Source organism: Leopardus geoffroyi, chromosome B2 (assembly GCF_018350155.1).
Source record: "Leopardus geoffroyi isolate Oge1 chromosome B2, O.geoffroyi_Oge1_pat1.0, whole genome shotgun sequence".
Classification (NCBI taxonomy): Eukaryota; Metazoa; Chordata; class Mammalia; order Carnivora; family Felidae; genus Leopardus; species Leopardus geoffroyi.
The window spans coordinates 52,038,151-52,063,748 of record NC_059332.1 but is presented as its reverse complement, the minus strand read 5'-3'; the positions used below and the strand labels follow the sequence as shown (position 1 = coordinate 52,063,748).

Here is a 25,598-nt window from a genome sequence, read left to right as displayed (position 1 = left end):
GGTAAATATGTTATATTTCCAAATACAGCTTTGCAACTCGTTTTAAATAGACTTTATACAAAGTGTACTGGCTACTAAAATTGTGTGTGTGTGTGTGTGTGTGTGTGTGTGTGTGTGTGTGTTAACACTCTACTTCCATTGTTAGCCTCTAAGATTTCCCATTACTTAACCAGTGATGGGGTTCAGGCCAGAATATGCCACTTTGACATACAGATTACTTTGAATTAAAGTTGTTTGAGAATAGCCAGTACAATGACACTCCTCTCTGCCCCCCTGAAAAAAGCAAATTAATCTCCTATGTGAAAAGTACCCTCCTTGAACCAGGAAATAAACAGACATTCTGATCACCAGGGATGGGATATTCAGGGCTGAGAAAATGATGTAAACAAGGTCTGTTTAGTTTCTTCACTAATTAGTACCCAAACTTAGGTTTCTTTGTCTTGTCAATTCTTCAGAAATTTATGTACGTATGTATGTATGTATGTATGTATGTATGTATGTATGTATTTATTTATTTATTTATATTGTCTAAGAGGTATAAAAGCTGCCTGCTCAGTCCCCTGTTTGAGTCTCATATTCTTATGGGGCCCCTTTATATACATAATTCAATTTGTTTTTCTGTTGCTCTGTCCTTTTGAATTTAATTATTACACCAGCCAAAAGAACCATGAGAGGAGGTGTGAATTTTCCCTTCCAGACACCATCTTCTTTAGAGCACAGGCCATTACACAGTATAATGAGTAAACTACCATAAAGAATAGTTATTTCCTATGGAGAGTTACTTTCCTTTTTAGTTAAGATTGCAAGTTAGGTTAAGACAAATGAAAAGAAACAAAATGTTAGCTTTTTGAGAGAAACAATTAATCTATTTCCATTGCTTTTGGCAAATTATCAGCAAGATTTGAATAAAGACAGCATTATTTGCCTGAAAACAAAATCATGAAAATGGTAAATTGGTGTTTCCATTGCTTTTTTTGGTCTGAAATCCTCATTTGTTAAAGACAGAAACTACTTCATTACTACAAAGGAATACCATGAACTTTTAAGACAAGCACTGTTACACTTTTGTGAACTATCAAAGTCAAAAAGAATATTATCTTGAGAGAAAGAAAAAGACAGCCAGAGAACCTTAAAGCCATTTAGCTACTCTGCTGTCCTCTCTTAGTGTTTTTATATACTTAGTGATATAAAGGAAGCAGAAGCAGGGAGCCTGGGGTGAAACAAGAAAATAGGCACATTATAATAACAATGTGGAGAGACAAAGATTCCACTGTCACAGAGAACCTTACTTTGCTTAATTTCAATTTAAGGGGTTACTTAAGTGCACGGCCTTATGGAAATTTAATGATATGTTATGGTTCATCTGAACTTGTCAGTTGGCCCCAAGCTGCGATAATCAACTTTTCAATGTCAGATTCATTTACTCCTCGAAGAATCCTGAAATAGCCATTCTCTCCCCATGACTTTCCCCAGGAATTGGCAGCAATCTGCAGAAAAGAGAGAGAGAGAGAGAGAGAGAGAGAGAGAGAGAGAAAAGATGAATATCATAGTTGGATATTTAATCCTGACTATAAAAACACAAGGAACTCATGTAGCTTTAAATGCTTTTGACTTATTATAGATCACAATTATTAAGAGCCTAAATATTTTCTAAATAAGAATAAAACAGTTATATTATTTATCAGTTACTTTAATATGCATGCACACTCAAGTTCACAATAACTAGAATTGGTATAAAACCTCTCAGTTCCCATGCATATAATGGTGACATATATTTGTAATGCCATACCAAAAGATGTCAGACAAGCTGCAATTATAGTGTCTCCTATGTGATTTGCTCTGTGCTAGGCACCAGGGGAACAAAGATAAATAATATCTTATTCTGTGTTCAGGGAACTTAAGCTAAACTAATGAAGGACAACAACATAAGCCAAGTACTCGGGTAGAACTATGCACAGGGTGCTACTGAAGACAGCAGAGGGGCATCTCATTTATTTGGGTGGTTCAGAAAAGTCATCATGGAAGAAGTGCTATATGTGATCCATATTAAAACCTGGGAATAAATGAACCAGATAAAAACAGGAGGAAAGGAGATTCAGGTAAAGGAAAACAGTAAAAGCATAAACAACAGCAAAGCATGGAGCGGCATAAAGCCCTGAAATGAAGCAATGAAATTATTGTAATTAGATCACAAAACAGAAGCAGGCTGGTGGGTTATGAGGCTGAAAGGGAGTTAAGGAAATACATACTGAGAAAATAATGGTGAAAATGATGACAAGGTCTTAAGGTGCTTCCAGTAGGAGAGCAAGGTGGACACATTTATATTTTGATGATATTACTCCATGTGATATGAGAAGGATGGATTTAAGAGGGTAAACACAAGAGGCAGGGAGACTAGCTAGTAAACTAGCCAGTAAGTCTGATGTCTTCACAGGGGCGGGAGGACTAGGAAGAGAAATAGAGAAAGTATTTGAGAAATATTCAGGAAGTAAATTCAATAAGAATTAAACATTTTCTTTCTACTTTTATTTTTTATTTTAAAATATGAGAATAACTAAAAAGTTAGACTAGGTCCAGAATGTCTCCTGGGGTTTAGAGCTTGCCTGAATAAGTGTTTGGGGTAGGGGGTGAAAAACATTAATGGAGTATATAACGATTAACCTGAAGACTGGAAGGGAGTTAGTTGACCATAAGTAAATGTAGCAGAAAAAGCCCTGAAGGATATATTCCCAAAAGTGGGATTACTGGATCATATGGTAATTCTATTTTTTAATTTTCTGAGGGAACTCCAAATTGTTTTCCACAGTGGCCACACCAATTTCCATTCCCATCAACAGTGCATGAGTGTTCCTTTTTCCCCACATCCTCGCTAACACTTGTTTTCTCCTGTCTTTTTGATATTAGCTATTCTAACAGGTGCGAAGTAATATTTCATTGTGGTTTTAATTTTCATTTCCCTGATGACTAATGATATTGAATACATTTTCACCTATCTATTGGCCATTTGTATTATTTCAGGGAGAAATTGTCTATTCACGTCTTTTGCCCATTTTTAGTTGGATTATGTGTGGTTTTTGCTATTAACTTGCATGAGTTCCTATATATATATTTTGGATAGTAACCCCATATCAGATAGATGGTTTGCAAATGTTTCCTCCCATTGGTTGCCTTTTTAGTTTACTTACTGTTTTGCTAGGCAGAAGCCCTTGTTCCACTTGTTGATTTTTGCTTTTATCTTTGCATCTTTGGTGTCATATCCAAACAATCTTTGCAAGGGTCAACATCAAGGAGATTTTCCCCTGTGTTTTCTTCCTGTATCTTTGTAATTTCTGGTCTTACATTTAAGTCTTTCATCCATCTTGAGTTCATTTTTATGAGTGGAGTACAATAGGGTTTCAATTCCATTCTTCTGCATATGGTTAAACACCTTTCTCAACACCAGTGATTGAAAATACTATCCTTTCTCCATTGCCTCTTCTTGGTCTTTTTGTCAAATATTAGTTGATTATATGTAAGTGGGTTTTTTCCTGGGCTCTTGATCTTGTTCTATTGGTCCGTGTGTCTATTCTTATGCCAGTAATGTACTGTTTTGACTATTAAAATTTTGAAGTAAAATTTGAAATCAAAATTTGTGATGCCTCCAGTAATCTTTCTCAGGATTACTTTGGCAGTTCAGAGTTTCTTGTGGCTCCAAACAACGTTAAGGATATTTTCCATTTTTGTGAAAATTGTCATTGGAAATTTGATAGGGATTACATTGAATTTATAGATGGTTTTGGGTAGTATGGACATTTTAACAATATTAATTCTTTTGATCCATGAACATGGGTTATCATTTCATTATTTGTGTCTTCTTTAATTTCTTTTATCAATTTCTTATAATTTTTATTATACAGATCTTTCACATCCTTGGTTAAATGCATACTAAGTATACATATTTTTTATTTTATCATAAATGAAACATTTTTTAGAATAGTTCACCATTAGTATATAAAAATACAACTGATTTTTGTATGTTGATTTGGTATCCTGCCACTTTGTTGATTTATTAGTTCTAATAGTTTTTTTGATGGAGTCTTTAGGATTTTATATATATATGATCATATCATCTGCAAAGACAGACAGTTTATTTCTTCTATTCTGATTTGGATGCCTTTTGTTTCTTTCTCTTGTCTAATTGCTCTTTCTAGGACTTCCAGTACTATCTTGAATAGGATAAGAGTGGACATCTTTGTTTTGTTCCTGATCATAGGGTGAATGCTTTCAATCTTTCACTATTGAATATGATATTTACTCTGTGTTTATCACATATGGCCTTTATTATGTTGAGGTATATTCCTTCTAAACCCAATTTTTGAGATTTTTTAATCAGTAAAGAATGTGAATTTTGTCAAATGCTTTGTCTATATCTATTGAGATGATCATATAATTTTTATCTTTCATTTTATTAATGTAATGTGTCACACTTATTGATTTGCTTATGCTGAACCATACTTACACCCCAGGCATGAATCCTTTTGTTCACAATTATGAACACTTTAATGTACTGTTGAATTCAGTTTGCTAGTACTATTTTTGGGGGGGGGGATTTTTGAATCTTTATTCATCAGGGATATTTTATTTTCTTGTAGTGACCTTTTCTGGCTTTGGTATCAGGGTAATGCTGGCCTTGTAAAAAGAGTTTCAGAGGGTTCCCTCCTCTTCAAATTTTTGAAAAAATTTGAGAAGGATTTGGTGTTAGTTTTTTAAATGCTTGCATTTAAATTCCAGTTAGTTAACATACAATTTAATACCAGTTTCAGGTATACAATATAGTGATTCAACACTTTGATACAACACCTGGTGCTCATCACAACAAGTGCACTCCTTTATCCCCATCACCTATTTTCCCATCACCCCATCCACCTCCCCTCTGATAACTATCAGTTTGTTCTCTATAGTTAAGAGTCTGTTTCTTAGTTTGCTCCCTCCCTTTTTCCCCTTTGCTCATTTGTTTTGTTTTTTAAATTCTACACATGAGTAAAATGATATGGTATTTGTCTTTCTCTGGCTGACTTTTTCCTTATCATAATACTCTCTAGCTATAAAGCAAATGGCAAGAATTCATTCTTTTTTCATGGTTAATATTCCATTACACATATATAGCACATATTTTTTATCTATTTATTGATGGACACTGGGCTGTTTCCATAATTTGGCTATTGTAGATAATGCTGCTATAAACATTGGGGTTCATGTATCCCTTTGAATTAGTATTTTTGTATTCTTTAGGTAAATACCTAGTTGTGTAATTGCTGGATCACAGGGTAGTTCTATTTTTAACTTTTGAGAAGTCTCCATACTGTTTTCCCGAGTAGCTGCACCAGTTTGAATTCCCACCAAACAGTGCAAGAGGGTTCCCGTTTCTCCACATCCTCACTAACATTTGTTGTTTCTTGTGTTGTTGATTTTAGCCATTCTGATGGTGTGAAGTGATATTTGATGGTGGTTTTGGTTTACAGTTCCATAATGACTAGTGCTATTGAGCACGTTTCATGTACCTGTTGGCCATTTTTATATCTTCTTTGGAACTAAGCGTATTCAGATTCTTTGCTTGTTTTTAATCTCATTATTTGTTTTCTTGCTACTGAATTGTATGAGTTCTTTAAATATTTTGGATATCAACCCCTTGTCAAATACATAATTTACAAGTAATTTCTCCATTCCAGGTTGACTTTTATTGTTACTTTTGGTTTTGTTTTTGTCTTGCTGTGTGGAAGCTTTCTAGTTTGATGTAATCCACTTGTTTATTTTTGTTTTTGCCACTTGTGCTTTGGTGTCCTATCCTGGAAGTCATTGCAAAGATCAATGTTAAGGAGTGATTCCCTGTTGTCTTCACAGTTTCAGGTCTTACACTTAAATCTTTAACCCATTTTGTGTTAATTTTTGTAAATGGTATGAAAAAGGGGTCCACTTTCATTCTTTTGCTTGTGAATACACTTTTCTCAACATCATTTATTAAAGATATCCTTTCCCCAGCCAGCCGTCAGTTAGGCTATTTTTTCTGAGGTTAACTTATCATTTAAAAAGCTCTACCAGTTTTAAATTTTCCTTTTTATCATTTACTTTCAATTGTTTTATTATTAAATGCCTGGGCATAGTTTTTTCGTTTTTTGTTTTTTGTTTTTTTTTTTATTTCTCCTTCCTGGAGTTTATTGAGCTCTCTGAATTTTTGGGTCCATGTCCTTCAGTTTTGGAAAACTATTGGCTATTAAGTTTTCAAATATCGAGGAGCCTGGGTGGCTCAGTCGGTTAAGGGTCCGACTTCAGCTCAGGTCATGATCTCGCGGTCCGTGAGTTCGAGCCCCGCATTGGGCTCTGTGCTGACAGCTCAGAGCCTGGAGCTTGTTTCCGATTCTATGTCTCCCTCCCTCTCTGACCCTACCCCGTTCACGCTCTGTCTCTCTCTGTCTCAAAAATAAATAAACATTTAGGGGCGCCTGGGTGGCACAGTCGGTTAAGCGTCCGACTTCAGCCAGGTCACGATCTCGCGGTCCGTGAGTTTGAGCCCCGCGTCGGGCTCTGGGCTGATGGCTCGGAGCCTGGAGCCTGTTTCCGATTCTGTGTCTCCCTCTCTCTCTGCCCCTCCCCCGTTCATGCTCTGTCTCTCTCTGTCCCAAAAATAAATAAACGTTGAAAAAAAAAAATTAAAAATAAATAAATAAATAAATAAATAAACATTTAAAAAATTTAAATAAATAAATAAATATTGATTCTGACTCATTCTCTCCCTCTCTCTCTCTCTCTTTCTCTCTCTTAATCCTTCTGAGAATACAATTACTTGTCTGTTAAACTGTTGATTGTGTCCTACCCTTTGTATTCACATTGTTCTGTTATTTCGTTCTTTCATTGTTTTTCTCTGTGTACTACAAATTTCATTGACTTTCATTTAAGATCACTAATTCTGTTTGCCATTTAACCTATCCAGCAAGTTCTTAATTTCAAACATTGCACTCACAAATTCAATAATTCATTTATATATATATATATTTAAGTCCTTTGTTAAAAGTCTCCATCTTTCATGGGGCACCTGCATAGCTCAATCAGTTAAGCAGCTGACTTCAACTCAGGTCATGATCTTGTGGTTTGTGAGTTTGGGCCCCATGTTGGGCTCTGCACTGACAGCTTGGAGACTGGAGCCTTCTTTGGATTCTTTGGATTCTGTGTCTCCCTCTATCTCCACCCCTCCACTGCTCACACTCCATCTTTCTGTCTCTCAAAAAATGAATATTAATTTTTTTAAGTCTCCATCTTTCATCCATATTTTTAAAATTATTTTTACAATGGCTCTTTTAAAGCCAACATCTAAAGTATTATCTGTTGATAGTTTTTCCCCTTAGTTATTGGTCACATTTTTCTCCTTCACATATTTCAGAATTTTTAAATGTAAGCTGGACATGTTGTCCTAATAATTATAGATTGACCTGGGTATTATTTTCCTAAGAAGTTTAGCCCTTTCTTCTCCTAAAGAGATATGGTGAGGAATTAATCACCTCAATTTGTGCAGAAACTGAGTCAGATCAGGGCTGGAGATAAGCTTTTGTTAAACTCATTCCACTCCTGGTTTTCTTCCTATATTTGGGATTTATGCCTATGATGTGTGTGTTTCAGGCTCTCTTCCAGTGGGACTCCTACTACAATATCTTCAAGGCTGCAGATTTCACTCTGCTTTCTCATTCCCCTCCTTAGCTACTCACACTGTTCTAGCAACTTATTAAATATTCCATGGAAAGAGATGGCTTTGTGTTTGGGGTTCATCTAAATTCTAATTCAGCTGGATTTTCTATCTCCCAGAGGTCTCTCTCTCTCTCTCTCTCCTTATTTGAAATGTAACCTTCAGCTTAAACCCAGACCTACCGAATGTTCACAGTATGGAAAATCGTCCCCATATTCAGCTCTCTTGTTTCTATAAAAATATGGTTTGGTATCTGTCTTTCTCTATGTTTTCACTCTTATGTGGATCCTGAGAAACTTAACAGGAACCCATGGGGGAGGGGAAGGAAAAAAAAAAGAGGTTAGAGTGGGAGAGAGCCAAAGCATAAGAGACTCTTAAAAAATGAGAACAAACTGAGGGCTGATGGGGGGTGGGAGGGAGGAGAGGGTGGGTGATGGGTATTGAAGAGGGCATCTTTTGGGATGAGCACTGGGTGTTGTATGGAAACCAATTTGACAATAAATTTCATATATTTAAAAAAATAAAAATAAAATAAAAATATGGTTTGGAAAATTAATTCTGATACTATTTTCAACTTATTTAGTGGTATATATGGCTTATTGTTATGTATTAAATTTTACTCAGTAGTGGAAGTCGTCTACTTTTTAAATTTTTAATTTACTATATCATAGGCCTACATGTAAATATTTTAAAATGTTCATATATAATTGTGGGGCAATAAAACTTTTCTGAACTTCTCAGTGCCCTTGCAAAAAAACCCTCTAATCTACTGGTGCACAAAGGGTGTATATGATATAGAGACACAGAATATTTGCTTTCACTTCTGTCAGAAATATTTTATCTTCACATTCAATGAGAATTAGATCTGTAGCCATTTGTCTAGTTAATTGATCTGATCCAAAAGGGTAATAAAACTTCTCTTATCTCCCCAAGAGGGCCAAAGAGTCAGAGACCAGACAAGGTCTTAAATTAAGCCCCATGGTGCCAGGAGTACTGGAACATTATCTCTCTTGGTTTTTACATGTTAAAAAAGGATGAAGTTCAGCATTTGGAGACATTATCTGTATTTATCTGACCCTTGCAAAGACATATTTATATTCCTAAGGGAAAGGGTAAGAACATAGGGCCCTTTCCATCCCATTTTAATAGAATATATATATATTTTTTTGTTCCTTGCAGGAAAGGAGGAGGTTGCCTGTCTCCACTATATAAATGGAGAAAATCCATTGTTCTCTGTCCCTCATTTATGAGGTATCAGCTGCTACTTGTATGGAAAAACATTGTTGCCTCTTATCACTGCCAGACTGAAGTGTGAGGACTTATGTGGTGACATCTGGCTACTGATCTGGATGTAAGCATCAGTAAAGTACTCTTTTCTTCTGACCCATGTTTCTTAATTCACGTAGGATAACATCTCAGACCCTTCATAATTCTTGCAAAACAGTAGTACCAAATAAGAATTTCATATTTTAATTAACCCAAATATTAATTTTTATGTAAAATGAAAACTATTAGTGACCTGACTAATTTTTCCTGATTGCATAGATCAATGTTATTCATTCAGTCAAGCAACAAGCATTGCGTAGATACCCATTATGTACCAGTCACTCTGCTCTGTCCTTTGGATACAGTAGTTAGTAAGGCAGACACAATACTGGCCCAAGATGAGGATACAGTTAGGTGGAGAAAATATTAACTAAAATGTTCAATTTAATAAAATATGATAGTTTTTAAATTTGATTCTTATATTCCTACCACTGATATTAATCAATTTATCTAAAAGAGTCACAGCAGAAAGAAATCCTGATTTTATGCCCATGAAATAGTTTTCTTAGAAAATTTTAGATAAGTAGTAAGTTCAGAATTGATAGGAATTGCAACAAAAGCAGTCTAAAAGGATGGCATGCATGTATGTGTTGAATATATGAGAATGAGCGAGTATATGTACATTTGTGTATGTCTGTGTGTGTGTGTGTCTGTGTGTGCGTGCATGTGCATGTATGTGTACACCATCCATGAGGCTCTAGGGAGGAAATAATGAGGTTGAAGGTGAGAGTGTCACAGAAAGTTGTTTGTTTGTTTGTTTGTTTGCACTTTCATTCATATTCACTCCACAAATAGCTATCAGGTGTATCAGGTGCTAAATGCTAACTGAATAACTGTTTAAACTCATTTAGTAGTAATCCTATATAGAAACTTAATTGTAGGCATTCAAACAACATATCCCCTTTCACAAATTATGAATTTTAACTATGTAGCATTCATGTTAATTATTGGCTACTGCAAACTTTATTTTCATGAAGATAATGATATTTAAGAAAGTTAAGGTTATTTTAAGTTTATTTATTTTGAGACAGAGAGCACGTGAGCGAGAGCAGGGGAGGGGTAGAGAGAGAGAGAGAGGAAGAGAGAATCCCACACAGGCAGAATCCCACACTGTCAGTACAAAGCCCAATGCAGGGCTCAAACTCACCAATCATGAGATCATGACCTGAACTGAAATCAAGAGTCAGATGCTTAACTGACTGAGCCACCCAGGCGCTCCAAGAAATCTCAGTTTAAATACAAAGAAGCATCATTCTACTTAAAAGCAAAATACTTCAATTTGTCAACAAGACAAATATAAGAGGTGACCACATATGAGTCACTCTGATGACTATCACTCCTAATATTTCGGTCTATAAGTTATAATATGCCCTCTACTGTATATATTCAAATTCAAATTTCATAATAATTACCATTACCTATTCATTCTATTTCTGCCTTTTTGCAGAAATTAAAATTAAAATGCATATAATATAAGGACCTGGAACAATTCATCAAAGTTCATTGTAATTAATTGGATATTTGAGATAATATGTTCCAGTCCTCTTTAAAATGTTTCTTATGTGTAACCTTCTATTAATTTTTATACTAGACATTGTTTCTTTCTCAGTGAAGGAACATGTATTTATTATAATTGGCAAAAGCAAAAATAAAGCACTTTACCACTATGGGAAATATGTATACTTTACATCAATACCTAATATTGATACTAACATTACAAAGGCACCATCCATAGCAAAAATAATGTGAGAACACAAAACTGACACATGATAGAAGTCTAGCCATTACTTTAACACGGATGATAACAAAACAAAATGTTTTCCTGTTGATTCTTGCTTTGAAGAAAAAACACTTTTTCTTCTTTTATAGTGTGAAATAAGAGGAACTGAGGAAAACTGTTACTTTAATACAAATGATTATAAAGAATTTTCTGCTGGAGAAAATACCATTATTACAAACAGTATCACTGTAACTTAGAGTGACTAAATAACACAAACCAGGAGGTAGAGACACAGATGATTCTAAAATAGTCACATCACAGTAGAAATGCAGTTGGAAATAGGTACCTACCCAGAATTTTTCTTTCCGTCCTTGTGCCCCTTTCAGTGTGCCCCATCTACAGATAATAAAAAATATTGACATGGTCAAAAATGTTTGATTTGCATTTTGATAAAATGTTTCCACCTTGTTTTACCATGGAAGTGCCATCATTGTCCTACAAAAATGTGCCTGCATAGTTTTCATTTTTACCATAACCTTATTTACTTGCTCACAATATACTCCTCTATGTCCAAATGGCTTAAAATCATACTGATTTGTCAAAGAAAATAAACTGTAGGACAACTGGGGCATGGAGGTTTTTAAAGTATTTAAAGATGTCTCCTCTTCACATCTAGCTCCCTGAAACTCTACTCTAAATGGCATAAACTAAAAATCTCCAAGACTGCCAACAAGCATAATATAAATACAGATGAATGTCCTAAATAAAAGAATTTTTCATGAAATATGTATATGTGTGTATTATTTTATAAAATGGGTAGGTACCTAATGTGGAATTTCTGTTCACACATGTATGTATGGAAAGCCAATGTTTTACTCCTAGTACTGGTCCATTTTCAGTGTGGCATGTAACAATCCACAAAGAATCCAAACTTCCCAAATATCTCATGTTTTCTCTTGACTAAATCCAGTGATGGAGATGTTAGTAACATGTTCTGTCTACTAATGACATAACAAGAATTGTCTGATATCACAAAGTGGGAGGTGTTAAGCACAGGCTCCAAATCCCATGTTCTTCTTCATGTTATATTTCTCTCTAATGAATGTTTCTCTCTAATAAATATACAGTCCCCAACTGCAGCATGTCCTGAACAGCAACAGTGTTATGTGGAGGAAACATGTGGATTACCACGTTCATGTGCTGTGATGGATTGTGAGACTACAATTCTGCCCACATACAGCCCTGCCAGTCCATCTCTAGTAGTCCAGATCTCAACATCAGAGTCCCTTAAAGTTAAATCCCTGTATCCTATATCTGGAAGAGATACACATCCATTCAAATATTTTAAACATGTCCATTTGCCAGAAAGCTGTTTTTAATAGGGTAGAGAATAAAATGATGGCACCATAGCACAGAGGTATTGCCTTAAGAAGGCAGGTTTATGGTGGAGATCATGGCATTCAAGAAAATACATTAATGCATTTAGATCATTTGACACAAAAAAAGGAGGGGAAAAATGATGTGGAAGTTGGGATAACACTGAAGAACAACTTTTCTTCATTTTTTTTCCGATCGAGGCTAGGAGTGGTCATTGCCCTGGTCCCCATCTCTCTCTTGGTTTTCTGCTACACACAGGGATAGTAGACTGGAATAGTTTAAGGTTTCAAATATTCTGGGCAGTTTAATGTGTAAGTTCAAGCTAGTTTAATTCTGAAAAACATTTTGCAGGGTTTTTTTAAATTAATTTTTTAAATTTTTTAATTATTTTAAGAGAGAGATAGAGAACAAGCAGGAGAGGGGCACAGAGAGAGGGAAAGACAGAATTTCAAGCAAGCTCCACACTATCAGCCCAGAGACCAATGCAGGGTCTGAATTCACAAACCATGAGATCATGTCCTGAGCTGAAGAGTTAGACGCTTAACTGACTGAGCCACTCAGGTGCCCCTATTCTGCAGTTTTAAAATTGTATTTACATCCTTGTAACTTTTGTATAAAAAGCTATCACCAGGGGCGCCTGGGTGGCTCAGTCGGTTGGGCGTCCGACTTCAGCTCAGGTCACCATCTTGCGGTCCATGAGTTCGAGCCCCGCGTGGGGCTCTGGGCTGATGGCTCAGAGCCTGGAGCCTGCTTCCGATTCTGTGTCTCCCTCTCTCTCTGCCCCTCCCCCGTTCATGCTCTGTCTCTCTCTGTCTCAAAAATAAATAAAACGTTAAAAAAAATTAAAAAAAAAAAAGCTATCACCAGTGAAAATCAAAAGTGCCTCCAGATCTTCAAAGGTCATTCCGTACTTCAAGGAGTAGGTCATATCTGAAACTTCAAGTTGCCCATTTTCTACTCATTCATCATAACTATCCTAACAATTTCAGAAAGCATTTACTTCAATCAAACTTCCTTCCAGGTGCTCCGGCTACTAGTTACTTTAGCTATTTACATAAAATACAAGAAAAAATTAGATGTATCTGAGGACATCTAAGATGTATCTATCCAAAATAAAACAGGCAGGAAAGGAATCCCATATCTGAGATTCCACCAAATATGGTGAGAAGTTCAGGGTGCTTTGGTTTGAGGAAAGATAGAGCCTTCTAAGAAAGCAAGCCCAAGCAAAAAAGAGGTATCCAGACAGGACAAGCTTGATCCAGTAATTAAGCCGTGATCAAGAAACAGTAGGAGTTGGGGCATCTGGGTGGCTCAGTCAGTTAAGTGTCCTACTTGGGCTCAAGTCGTGATCTCATGGTTCGGGCCCCACACTGACAGCTGGGAGCCTGGAGTCTGCTTTGGATTCTGTGTCTCCCTCTCTCTCTCTCTGCCCCTCCCTCACGTGTGCTCTCTCTCTCTCTCAAAAATAAATAAAGAAACATAAAAAAAAGGCAGGAGGAACAATTGAAAGGATAATTCTCTGTCACTCAGATCTGTCCAAGCTCAGCTCTCACACTGGATTCAGGTAAATTTAAAAACCAGAGACGGTTACTGCACTACAGCTACATATTGCATAAAACACACTAAATACCACTCAGAAGGGAATACCCCAAATGTGTCCTTCCCCTTTTCTAAGATCTTTCTAACTTCTTGGGCTCCAACGCATTGACGACTGTGCGTGGGAAGACAAAGTAGTCCTCGACAGAGGGAGGTAAAAAGACACACAAGAATAATACGCCCTAAGATGAGTACTGCGTTTGTTGTCTAGTCCATTTCAGATGTCCCTTCACACTCCCAGAACTACTGAGACACTGGGGACAGAAAATCGACAACTGCACGTGGGGTTAAGATTCAGCAAAATAATAACTACACATAATTCCACTACCAACAGATCAGAGACTAAATTTAAGGAAACAGAACATTTTCTCACAAGGGAGAAGACACTTAAGAATGTAATTGTTTGTCTTATTCTAGTATCACCAAACAAATCAAGAGTCGGATGCTTAACTGAGCCACCCAGGCTAAACTCAAGTTAAACTACCTCAGTTTGGAGACATCTAAGAAATACAAATGACTATTTTAACTTTTGTTCAATGGCTCGTGTTTTTCATACATTCCCTACATTTTGTTGAGATTATCTAAATAATATTTTCGATGATATAATAGTAATAATTCTTGTTTTTCAAATCTATCAATGTCTTGGGGTTGCTATACACCTCAGGAAACACTACTGCTTGTTACAACTTTACAGGCATTAGTTGCAATACTTTTGTAGCTCAGAGAGAATGCCAACATTCAGAGTATTACAAACAGTCTCAAAATGGACAGAGAAGAAAATGAAGTCTTGAAATAGAGGTGAGAGAGGAAGAAGAAAGGAAGGCCGCTGACTTTCAGAGTTTCAGAAACTAGGATGCTTGTGAAAGGAAATTATATACAAAAGATACTAACCATTATGCAAAATTCAGATAAAGAGAAAATATCACACCTCACCAAGGAAGCTATTGTACAGTTCCCTATGTTACAGCCTCTATGTCAAGTGACAAGCAAGGTCCATCCATCACCGGGCCTAATGTTTGCACTGCAAATTTCAGTTATCTTTTCTTGCCTGTATCTTTTTTACACAGTTTCTAAGATGGTAATCAACCCATAAAGTCGCAGTGGAGTATTACAGAGAAATACACCTATGGGTTGTTTTCTAAATATCTCATGGCCTCTGAAAGGCTGGGAAAGATCACTTTGCCCTAGGAGAATTCCCACTGCTATCATAGCAAATTCATGTAATTAAAACCTTTACCCAAACAAAAATAAAGGTTAATTGATACAAAGCAAGAAGACTACTTATATTGTTCATTTATAGGAGAGAGATCCTCTCTTCTTGGTCTATGAAGGGCATTGATCTCTCTCTCTCTCTCTCTCTCTCTCTCTCTCTCTCTCTCTCCCTCCCTCCCTCCCTCCCTCCCTCTCTCTCTTTCTTTCTCTCTGTATATATGTATATGTATATAGTTACAGTTATATTTCTGAATTCTGGTACTAGACTTTGGCTTGCCATTATACCAGTAGGCTGAAATTTCTAGAAATAGTATTTATTTTCACAGATATCCTCTTGTAAACCAATGGCTATCTTTGAGGACATAAGGGTCTTCATTACATTCATACAGACTCTAAATTATTTATCCTCTTCTTTATTCAGTTATACAATTTAATTTTAAGGACTATTCATAAACATTTTAGTTAGACCAGGACCATAACCTTAATCTGTTGAGAATGTTTCCTTAACCCTGCTAATTTAAAACAAATTATACAATAGGGTAACAAGTTTCAAAGATCTTGATAGTAGCTTTTCTTCAAAAACTTCTACTTCACATGAACTTTAGATTGTTCTTTTGCATTTTTCTACCCCATTAAGTTAAATTGTTCCAATTATTTAAGACCCATTAATACTTCTTTTCTCACAAACTTTAGTGACATCTGGAAAAATGCTACTATTGAGAAAAATCTGGGCAACTATTGTACTGCATTTGTTGAGGATGCCTGAGAATGGATGGTGAGTCTGTGTTTACATTTCTCACTTCAAGCATGTGATCATTTAAGCTCTTCCTGTTGTATTCATCTTATTTGCCCACTTTTAGATAGCTCTGGAAATACTACTTTTTGCCTAATATCAAGAGTCTTTCTGGAGAGACCATAAATTCTGTGGAGTGAAACTTAAAACCCATTAAAGAATGATGTAAAATTTTGTATCGCTCAGGTACTAATGTTATGAATTTCATTATACATGTTCTCTTTAACAAGGATTTTGTTCTTTTCAGATAACTGTGCTAATCAATACTACATTTTCTGAAAACCATATTTTAAGCTATTTCTAGATACTAAAATTATTGGATCTGAATAACTACTATAACTACTTTGAATAGGATTTTAAATCATAGTGTTGCTGTTGCTGTTGCTGTTGCTGTTGCTGTTGTTTGTCCCTTGGTTTTGGTTGATTTTTTTGTTTGGTTGATTTTATGACCATTCAGTGGTGGTCATATTGGATATGGTAACTAAGAGAGCCGAAGGTACAAATTTCTTAAAGTAATATGTATATTCCCATAATATCTCTTTCAAAAAAAAAAAAAGCACAGGGTGTCTTGTGTACTTCATCCATTTATTTCTGCCTTTATTCAGCAAACTATTGTGTAGTACAAAGAAGATATATCTGTTGCCTTCAAGAAGCTGACAATCTAATGAGAGTGATTGTTTCAATTATTTAAGACCCATTGATACTTCTTTTCTCTAAAAATTGAGTGACACCTGGGAAAATGCTTGTTTTGAAAAAATCCGGGCTGCTGTCATACCACGTTCCCTGAGGATGTCTGAGACCTATTGGCTTCCAGTATGGAATGAGAAATATATCTAATGGGAGGCAGATGAAACATAAGTAGAAAATAATTTGAACCCAAAATTCATTTGAATCCATAACTGCTGCTTTTATAAAAGCATGTTTTATTTTTATTTTTCTGTCGGTTGCAGACATAGAAATTAGCTGTCTGCAGAAGGCAAAGACAGCTCCCTTCACAGAACTGAGTAGAAATTCTTGAGGTACAAATGGAAGTGTAGAGTTTTAGGCACAGTAAGTGCAAAGTCAACCAAGAGCCAGTAAAACTTCATCTTAGCCTATTCTAAGAGCAGTACTTAGTCCTGTGGGACTGGAGAACAGTGAAGGGAGCAGCTGGAAATCAAGTTAGGAAAGCACATTTAGCTCAGGCCATCATGAGAACTCATAACCACCAACCTTAGCATTTATAAAGTTGGGGCCAAGAGTCGTTCTAATTTGGTAATGACATTATCCAGATAGTCTTTCAGAGAGACAACTGTGGTGTTAGCATGGGAGATAGATTCCAGAGGAAGGAAGGTAGCATTAGATGAATGTTGGTCATTAATGCAAGATATAATGAAATTCTGAATGAGAATGTAAGGCCCATAAATGAAATATTGTTCATTCTTTTAACACCTGTATCTCCACACCTAGAACAGTGACTGACATTCAGAGTCAACCCTAAATACATATTTGTTGAGCAAGTGAATTGAACTACACTGGCAGCAAGTGAATTGAAGTCAATTGAATGAACAGGAGGACACATATTCAAGAGCTATTTTGGAGATAAAAGTGGTGGATAGTATTATGCTAAGTGAAACAAGTCAGTCAGAGAAAGACAAATACCATAGGATTTCACTCATATGTGGAATTGAGGAAACAAAACAAACGAACATAGGGGTAAAAAGTAGAGAAGCAAACCAAGACTCTTAGCTATAGGGAAGAAACAGATGGGGAGGTGGGCCAGGGTTGTGGGGGAGGGTAGATTAAATAGGTGATGGGGATTAAGGAGGGCACTTGTGACGAGCACCGGGTGTTGTAGGTAAGTGATGAATCACTGAATTGTACACCTGAAAATAATAGTACACTGTGTGTTAACTAACTAGAATTTAAACAAAAACTTTAAAAACGTGATGGAATTTGTTGGCCAGTTCATATTGATAGAAAGGGAGAAGAAAGAGTCGAGATTAACTGTAGGATTTCAATGTTGAATGAACAGGTGCATCCAAAGTGGTGTTATGTGTGCACTTCACAATGCACAGAGATGTGTTCCTGATGATCAGGTCAACATGTCATTGCCGAAGACTGTAATTACAGAATGGCTTCATCTACCTTTGAGTTCTCTCTACTTACAGTGATTCTGCATATTAACCTTTAAATGCATGACTTTTCAGGGTTTCTGACAGGTTAAATACTGTAAGAACCAAGGAAAACTTACTATATAAAGAAATTGTGAAAGAGCCTTTCTAAAGATTGTGGAATTCTTCTCTGAGAATATTATCTCTTAACTCACATGTCAAGATCACCTCTGTTCAAGAATCAAGTTGTTTAAAGCAGATCTAACATTCATCTAAGAATCTGGAGTTACAAGGAAAAAAAAAAGTTTTATTTTAAATTGATGGTAGGTGTAATACACTGTAGCAGAATCATCTAGACCGAAATGTTGCAATGCATCTGACAATTTACCACTTCTGGGATCCCAGCCCAGTCTATTCTGGGCCCAGTAGACTGACAATAGGAATTCAAATTCATGTTTTCTGGGCAGACCAATTCTGTATTAGTGATTATAGATCCACACAGATAAAAAAGAAAGTTTTGGACAGTGAATGTGTAAAGAAATCTTATGCAGTACATCTTACTAGAACAGGAAATTTAGGAGGAAAACAGGGAACAAATATATAAGAGAGCCTGATATGGAACCCTTCTTATTAAGGAAATGAAAGGCAGATAGGATATAAGTAAAAAAAAAAAACACCAGATGAGCCTCAAACCAGTAACAATGATATGACTACTCTGGATATAGAATTTTGTTTTTAAAGGTGAGATTGTAGATAGATAGACTCTCAGCTCCCTTTACACAAACATTTGGAAGATTAGTACAGTAAGAATGAGGCAAAGATAAGCAGACTTTTATTGCCTTATGAATGTTCTACCAGAGACACTTTGTAACTTCATTCAGAAAAATACTCAGGCCTAGTGAGTATAGCAATGTTGAACAAGATAGAGAGCTTTAGGGGGTACTAATTAATGCTAGCTCAAAGATGAAACAAAATAGATTGTACGGGAAAGCAAAATCAGATGAGGGCATTCCCCATCTCCCTTCATTTTCCACTGAAGCAAAATTAAATCAAGTCAGGTTTACTCAATCTAAGATCAGATACTTTTATTGATATGTTCTGCCAAGGGACTACCAATTTTGTCATAGTTTGGAGAAGCAGATGGAGATTTGTGAAAAATCAAATATTTCTTGCATGAAAATGTCAGAGATGATTGTGTATTCCTAATATTAATTAATCATTTTACTCATACTATTTACTGAGTTGCTGATATATTGCCTATCCTATCCTATCCTGATATTTCAGGAAGTGAAAATATTGTAAGTATAATACCACACATAATTTGACCTATAAAAAGGAGTATAGAAGAAAATAACAACACAGTTGTGCCCAGATATGCTCTAGTTATAATGGTATGCTGGGGTACTAAAAGAACGAAAGCCCTGTATATAATATATTGACAGGATACAGGTAAAGATGTTCACAATCATGTGAAATGTACTTAGGAGAGAGAGTACAAGATCAAAACTATCCATCATCAACAATGACAATTAACTAGGGTAGTATCTTATGAAGATATACTTCTAGGGAAAACTTCAGTCCTTTGATGTTAGGAATAGAAATGGTTGATCTTCTCATAAAATCTCAGCACTTAAGGAGACTCGGAGATTATAGTATAATCCAGGCTATGACTCAAGCTAAATTTGACCCACTGCCTGTTTCATAAATAAAGTTTTATGGGAAAAATAAAGCTCATTTATTTACATATTATCTCTGTGAGCTAATGGCAGAGTTGAGTTGTCAAGACCAAAAGGCACAAAGAATTAATCTGACTCTCCTCCAATTTCTTTTTTTTTAAACTTTATGCATTTAATTTGAGAGACAGAGAGAGAGAGAGAGGCAGAGAGAGAGGGAGAGAGAGAGAATCGCAAGCAGGCTCCCTGCTGTCAGTGTGGAGCTGGGCATGGGGCTCAATCCCACAAACCAGAGATCATGACCTGAGCCGAAATCAAGAGTTAGACACTTCACCAACTGAGCCATCCAGGTGCCCCTCCACTCCAATTTCTTTGCTTCATAGGTAAAGTAACTAAGCCTCAAGGAGGTTAAGTAACATTTCAAACTATACGGTAAGTGAATAAATTGGTACAAGCACAACTAATAACACAAGCAGTAAACAATAGAACTAGCAGAAGACAGAAATGGGTGGAATCATTTACAGTTGAAATGAGAGAAGGCATACAGGCCTTGAATAGCTTGTAGATAATGCCAAGAGAAAAGGAGGACAGGCCTGAGAAAAGAGCATGAAATAACGCCTAGAGCAATTCTGTGCGCATTCAAAGAGGTATCACGAAAGGTTTGGAAGGAGGAAGACTGTAAACAAACAACCATAAAAAGGTAAAACTGGTGATGGTGAATAAAGATAGATTAAAATGGAAAAGTATAGGGTTGCAGGCACAAAGAACAGTTTGGCCATTATAACAATGTTCCAGTCAATGTTGTGTTCATCATACCCAACCATCTCACTTGTATCCTGAAATTTAATGAATATAATCATAACAATAATGGGGATGGAAAATAATATTTACTGCATTCATTTGAGGCTCAAAATAAATCATCAAAGCTGTCACTTGATATCACAAGTAGTATTCATTCAGAAATTTATATTTAAATTTATATTTCTGCAACCTTTCCCTTTTTATTGTAATGTAGACTTGGCCTGACTTTCTTTTTAGTCTTACTAAAGTAGTCTGTTATATCCTACATGTTTCTGTTTAGAGAAGACATTGTAAATTGCCATAGCAACACATGCCTTTTAACAAAACCTGCCAATCCATTCATTCATCAGAATTGTCATATGTATCATATTCCTGGAACACAGGATAAAATCTTGATCCTAGATTCTGAAGAGGTAAGCGTTTAATAATTTGCTTTCTAAAAATTACAGTGATTACCCTGAAAGTGCTCTCTGTTTCAAGGAACAACTGTTCCATACTCCAACTGACAGAAAGAAGTCAGAAGCCACTGTACTTCCTATTCCTGATATCCCCTCCCCCACCACACATCTCTAGAAATCCATAAACATTTATTTTACTTAACCTCCATGTAAATTCTGTCACATTTGAAATTTGTAGGGGAACACCTACCAAAGAAGGTATTAGTTTATAAAACAAAATCACAAAAAAGAATTGAAGCTAAATTTAGAAGGAAGCACTCTACTGGGGGCTAGTAAAATGCCATCACGTAGGCCCCCCAAGCTCGAAGTATCCGCAGACATTAACACTCATTCACCAAGAAGTAAAGTATACTTTCCCGATTACTAAAAGCCCTTCTCAGCCTTGGCATAACCCATTGCCCCAGTTCTTCATAAATCTAATAAATTGCCTATAATCATTTCCCTCAATGGAACCATTTGTTTATGTACTGTCTTTCCTTCATGTTGACCAACAAAGAAATTATTCTTTCCAAGCATGCTGATTTTACACAATCCAGTAGAGTTAAAGGGTCTGTGACCAAACTCCTACTACTTATATGACCTTCTTGGTACAAAAACAATCATATTATCTAAGGCCATGACACTTTTATCACATTTACCAAAGAAATTAATCATTTGCTCTTACAATCACATTTCTCCTTCCCATCTCATCCTTATTCACCTACTTGTGTTCCCCAAGTAAACTGGATCAAAAAAATTTTCTTGATAATAAATTGAAATAATAAGTGTAAAGGGGTATATCATAGACAAGTACTCATTAATGCCATACTTAAATCAGCTCCAAATTATAGTTTCTAAAAATAACTCTGAAAACAGGTTCAGAGTAATAAAAAAAAGAAAAGTATGAACTTAAAAAAAATTAAACAAAGTATGAAGTGAGTAGTCGACTAGGTGGCACACAGGCTGTGTCATATTTAATCCTGTCTTCTGATTAAATTATTGTCCAATGTAATCGATGAGCAAACAGATGTATAGAGATTAAGTAACTTGCCAGATATCACCCAAAGAGAAGGACAGCATTAGCATTTGTATCTAAACTTGACTCCAAAACACAGTTCTTTATGCTCTGTAGCATTACCCCCACAAACTGTACTGAAGCAAAAATGATTTTAGAGACCTTTATGTGTATATGTGAGTATGGGTGTGTGTATGTGTGTGTGTGTGTGTGTGTGTGTGTGTGTACATATACAATGTAATATATGTTTTATTTTTTTTTAGTGTTTATTTATTTTTGAAGGAGAGAGACAGAGCATGAGCAGGGGTCAGGCAGAGAGAGAGGGAGACAGAATCTGAAGCAGACTCCAGGCTCTGAGCTGTCAGCACAGAGCCTGATGTAAGACTTGAACTCACAAACCATGAGATCACAACCTGATCCTGACTTGGAGCTTAACTGACTGAGCCACCCCAGCACCCCTATTATATATGTTTTATAAACCATGTTCTTATGTATGTCAAATGAGCTTTCTAAGAATTTATTTTATTTTATTTTATTTTATTTTATTTTATTTTATTTTATTTACATTTATTTATTTTTGAGAGAGAAAGAGAGAGACTGAGTGCAAGCTGTGGAGGGGTAGAGAGAGAGGGAGACACAGAATCTGAAGCAGGCTCTGAGCTGTCCTCACAGAGTGCAACACAGGGCTGGAATTCATGAACCGTGAGATCATAACCTTAGCTGAAGTCCCACGCTTAACAAACTGAGCCACCCAGGCGCCCCTCTAAGAATTCTTTTTAAAACAATGCTCCTACCATGCCTGCACCTAAATAAGAATTGGGCTTTTTTTTTTTTTTTTGGCTACTATTGTTTTGTTTTATAAAAGGTCAGTTTGTAGTAATAGCAGTTATAGAGTAGAATGGACCTGGTCAGTGTTTGAGATGTCAAATCAATGAGACACCAATGTCAAACAAGAGAAAACAAATGGAGCACAAACAGTTCTGTCACTTTGATTCAGTACTGACATACAAAGGCAACACGGTTCAATCAGGACTGAAAATAGAAGAAAAATAAAACTCATTTATCAGTTTCACCATCCCCAGATCCCTCTCTACAGAACCTCCCAGTGGTATTTTTGAATGATTGATTGATAGTTTTCATAGTTGCACCAAATTAGTAGGTCTTATTTTTATTTTACTTATTAAGGCTCTTCATGTTATTCATATCATTATCCTCAGCATCTAGCCAGGTGTCTAGTAAATAATCATTGCACAATAAAATTGATATAAATGTTCAGTTAAGAATCAATGTGGGAGGGGCACCTGGGTGGCTCAGTTGATAAAGCACCCGACTTTGGCTCCAGTAACGATCTTGCAGTTGGTGAATTCGAGCCCCACTTTGGGCTCTGTGCTGACAGCACAGAGCCTGGAAGCCTGTTTTGGATTCTGTGTATCCCTCTCTTTTTGTCCCTCCCTTGCTTGCTCTGTGTCTCTGTCTCTCTCTCAAAAATAAACATTAAAATGATTTATAAAAAAACTTAAAAAAAAAAGAATCCATGTGGGAGGCATTTTTAAGTAATTTAAATAATTACACTTTTTTTCAAAAAGTTAAAATATTCTTGGAAGCCATTCAATATAATAGCCAAAGGATTCTTTTAGCCTTTGTATAATCTTAACTAATTAGGGGTTTTTATCATCAAGTTTAATTCACATACAATTAAAAAAAGCCATATATGAATGCTAAGTAAACCCACGTAGGAGAAGTCAAATCTGGCAGGACTTAAGATGGAGATCAAAAATATTTTAATGTGATTTGCACCTGCAATTATAATCATGGACACAAATGCAAAGATTTAGCAAGAATAACCAACCGCTATTTATTCTTTCTTTTTCTGAAGACTATGATATCACCAAGCCCAAAGGGCATTTTTCAGTATCTGTTTTCTGTAACCTCTAAACAACATTTTGAGTATCTGTTTTCTGTAACCTCTAAACAACATTTTATACTATTAACCATTCCTGCCTTCTTGGAACATTCTCTTCTCCAGGTGTGTTTGATAGCTAGCTTGGTCCCCCATCTCATGATTTCTGCCTAGTCTCCTTGACTAGCCCCTCCTTCTCTATTTCACCTTGAAATACTGGAGTTACTCAGGTTTTGATCTGCAACCCTTCTATCCCTTCCCACGGTTTCAGCTACCATCTAAATGCTAGTCATTTTCAATGGCTTTTCTATGGGTTCATAAAATCTATGGTTTCACTCCAGAAATACACGTCATTGCTTATTTCACCTTTCCATTTCAATGTCTCCAGAAATCTCGAATTCAGTAATCTAAGTTGAATTCTTGATCCTTCTTCTGTTTCCAATAAATGGAGCATCTGTGTAACCTCTTCCTCTTGAAGGTTACTTGGGACTTGTTTGTGACACCTACCTCTCCAATCAACATCCATTTCAACAAATTACCAAGTCTTGCCAATTGTACAAAAAAGATATACCTCACTCATTGATTCATATTTACAACTACCAACCCAGTCCAAGCTACCATTATTTCTTGATCAGAGCTTCTGACATTAATTTCCTAAATGATCTTCCTGTTTCACCTTCAACCCCATAAGTTCATCCTCTAAGCATCACATATAGTGACCTTTTTTAAAAATGCAAATTTTGGAATTTTCCTGTCGAAAGCCCTTGAAAATAACTTCTCTAAAGCTTCGGGTGAGGTTCAAAAGTCTAACCATAACTACAAGGCTCTGCAATCTTTGTTTTATACCTACTTGTGTATGTAAAGACTTGTCTTTCAACTGCATTATCCGTATTTGTGTTTATCCTAGGCCATTCCTAGAAATTCCCAAAAGACATAAGGATGGTGACTAAGAGGAGATAGCGAAGCAAAACATTTGAGGCAACATAATCCTTAAAAGAAAGTGTAATAATTGGCTGTAGAGCAGGAACATTTATCCACTAGTGATGAACACCGATAGGCACTTAGCACCATGTCCCATATTGGTGCGGTACAGCTTGAGCAGAAGCGTCAACATAACACAACAATGGAGCAAGGAGCTGCACATGTCAACCTGTACTTCAATTCAGAATATAGACTGGGGATTGTACCAGAGACCAAGATAGTGAGTGAGGCGAAGAGTGACCTACGACCCTGTCTGTTGGCAACCACAGAGTTTGGATAGATTTCTTTTAGTTCATGGAGAAGGTAAAAGGGAAAAATTACGTGAGAGCAAACACATATTGATGGTATATAAAACATTATCCTATGCTCTTAGAAAAAAGACAATACCTCAGAAAAATTATTAACTAAGAGAACTCTCTTATGCAATTGAATTTGTATTCTCAGTGGATTGAAAGAAAATTTGGCTTTTATGCACTGATGACATGAGCAGAGACATGTCACGTTGAGACATATGGGTAACAAGACATATGGGGACATATGGGTACATATGAGATATATGGGTAACAAGATAAATAAAGTGTAAGTATTATGAACAAGTTAAAAGGAAAGCAGGTAAGGCAAGGAAACTAGTTTCAATAGCATATTTCACACGTGAGTCTAAGGTTATGGTGAGTCAGAACTGACTCTTCAGGCAAAATAAAATAAAGGTATAAAGTGTTCACTTGATAAAACTTCACACAATGCTCCATGGTATCTTGAAAGAAGACACCAGAAGTTCAGCAAATATTGTTGTTTTCCTCAGCAAGTATTTTATGACAGTTATCCTGATAATTTATTATGCTTTTTACTTTATATAAATTTGATGGTTGAGGACTCCATTTTTATAAGATTAATATTTAATTCTGTTACTTAAAAAAATTTGTTGGTTTTGATTTCACACTTTATGAAATTGGGTAACTT

At 36.0% G+C, this 25,598-nt stretch overlaps 1 protein-coding gene across 1 annotated transcript in view; it reads right to left on the bottom strand.

Annotated features, from left to right (window-relative positions):
- Positions 1 to 839: 839 nt before the first annotated feature.
- Positions 840 to 25,598, bottom strand: part of TINAG (tubulointerstitial nephritis antigen) — an 84,453-nt gene continuing 59,694 nt past the window's right edge. Inside the window, exons 10-11 of the mRNA XM_045498571.1 lie at positions 11,111 to 11,156; positions 840 to 1,487 (exon numbers count right to left, since the gene is read on the bottom strand). Coding sequence (XP_045354527.1) covers positions 1,353 to 1,487; positions 11,111 to 11,156 — 181 coding nt within the window. The 3' untranslated portion in view covers positions 840 to 1,352. The remainder of the gene's footprint in view (positions 1,488 to 11,110; positions 11,157 to 25,598) is intronic.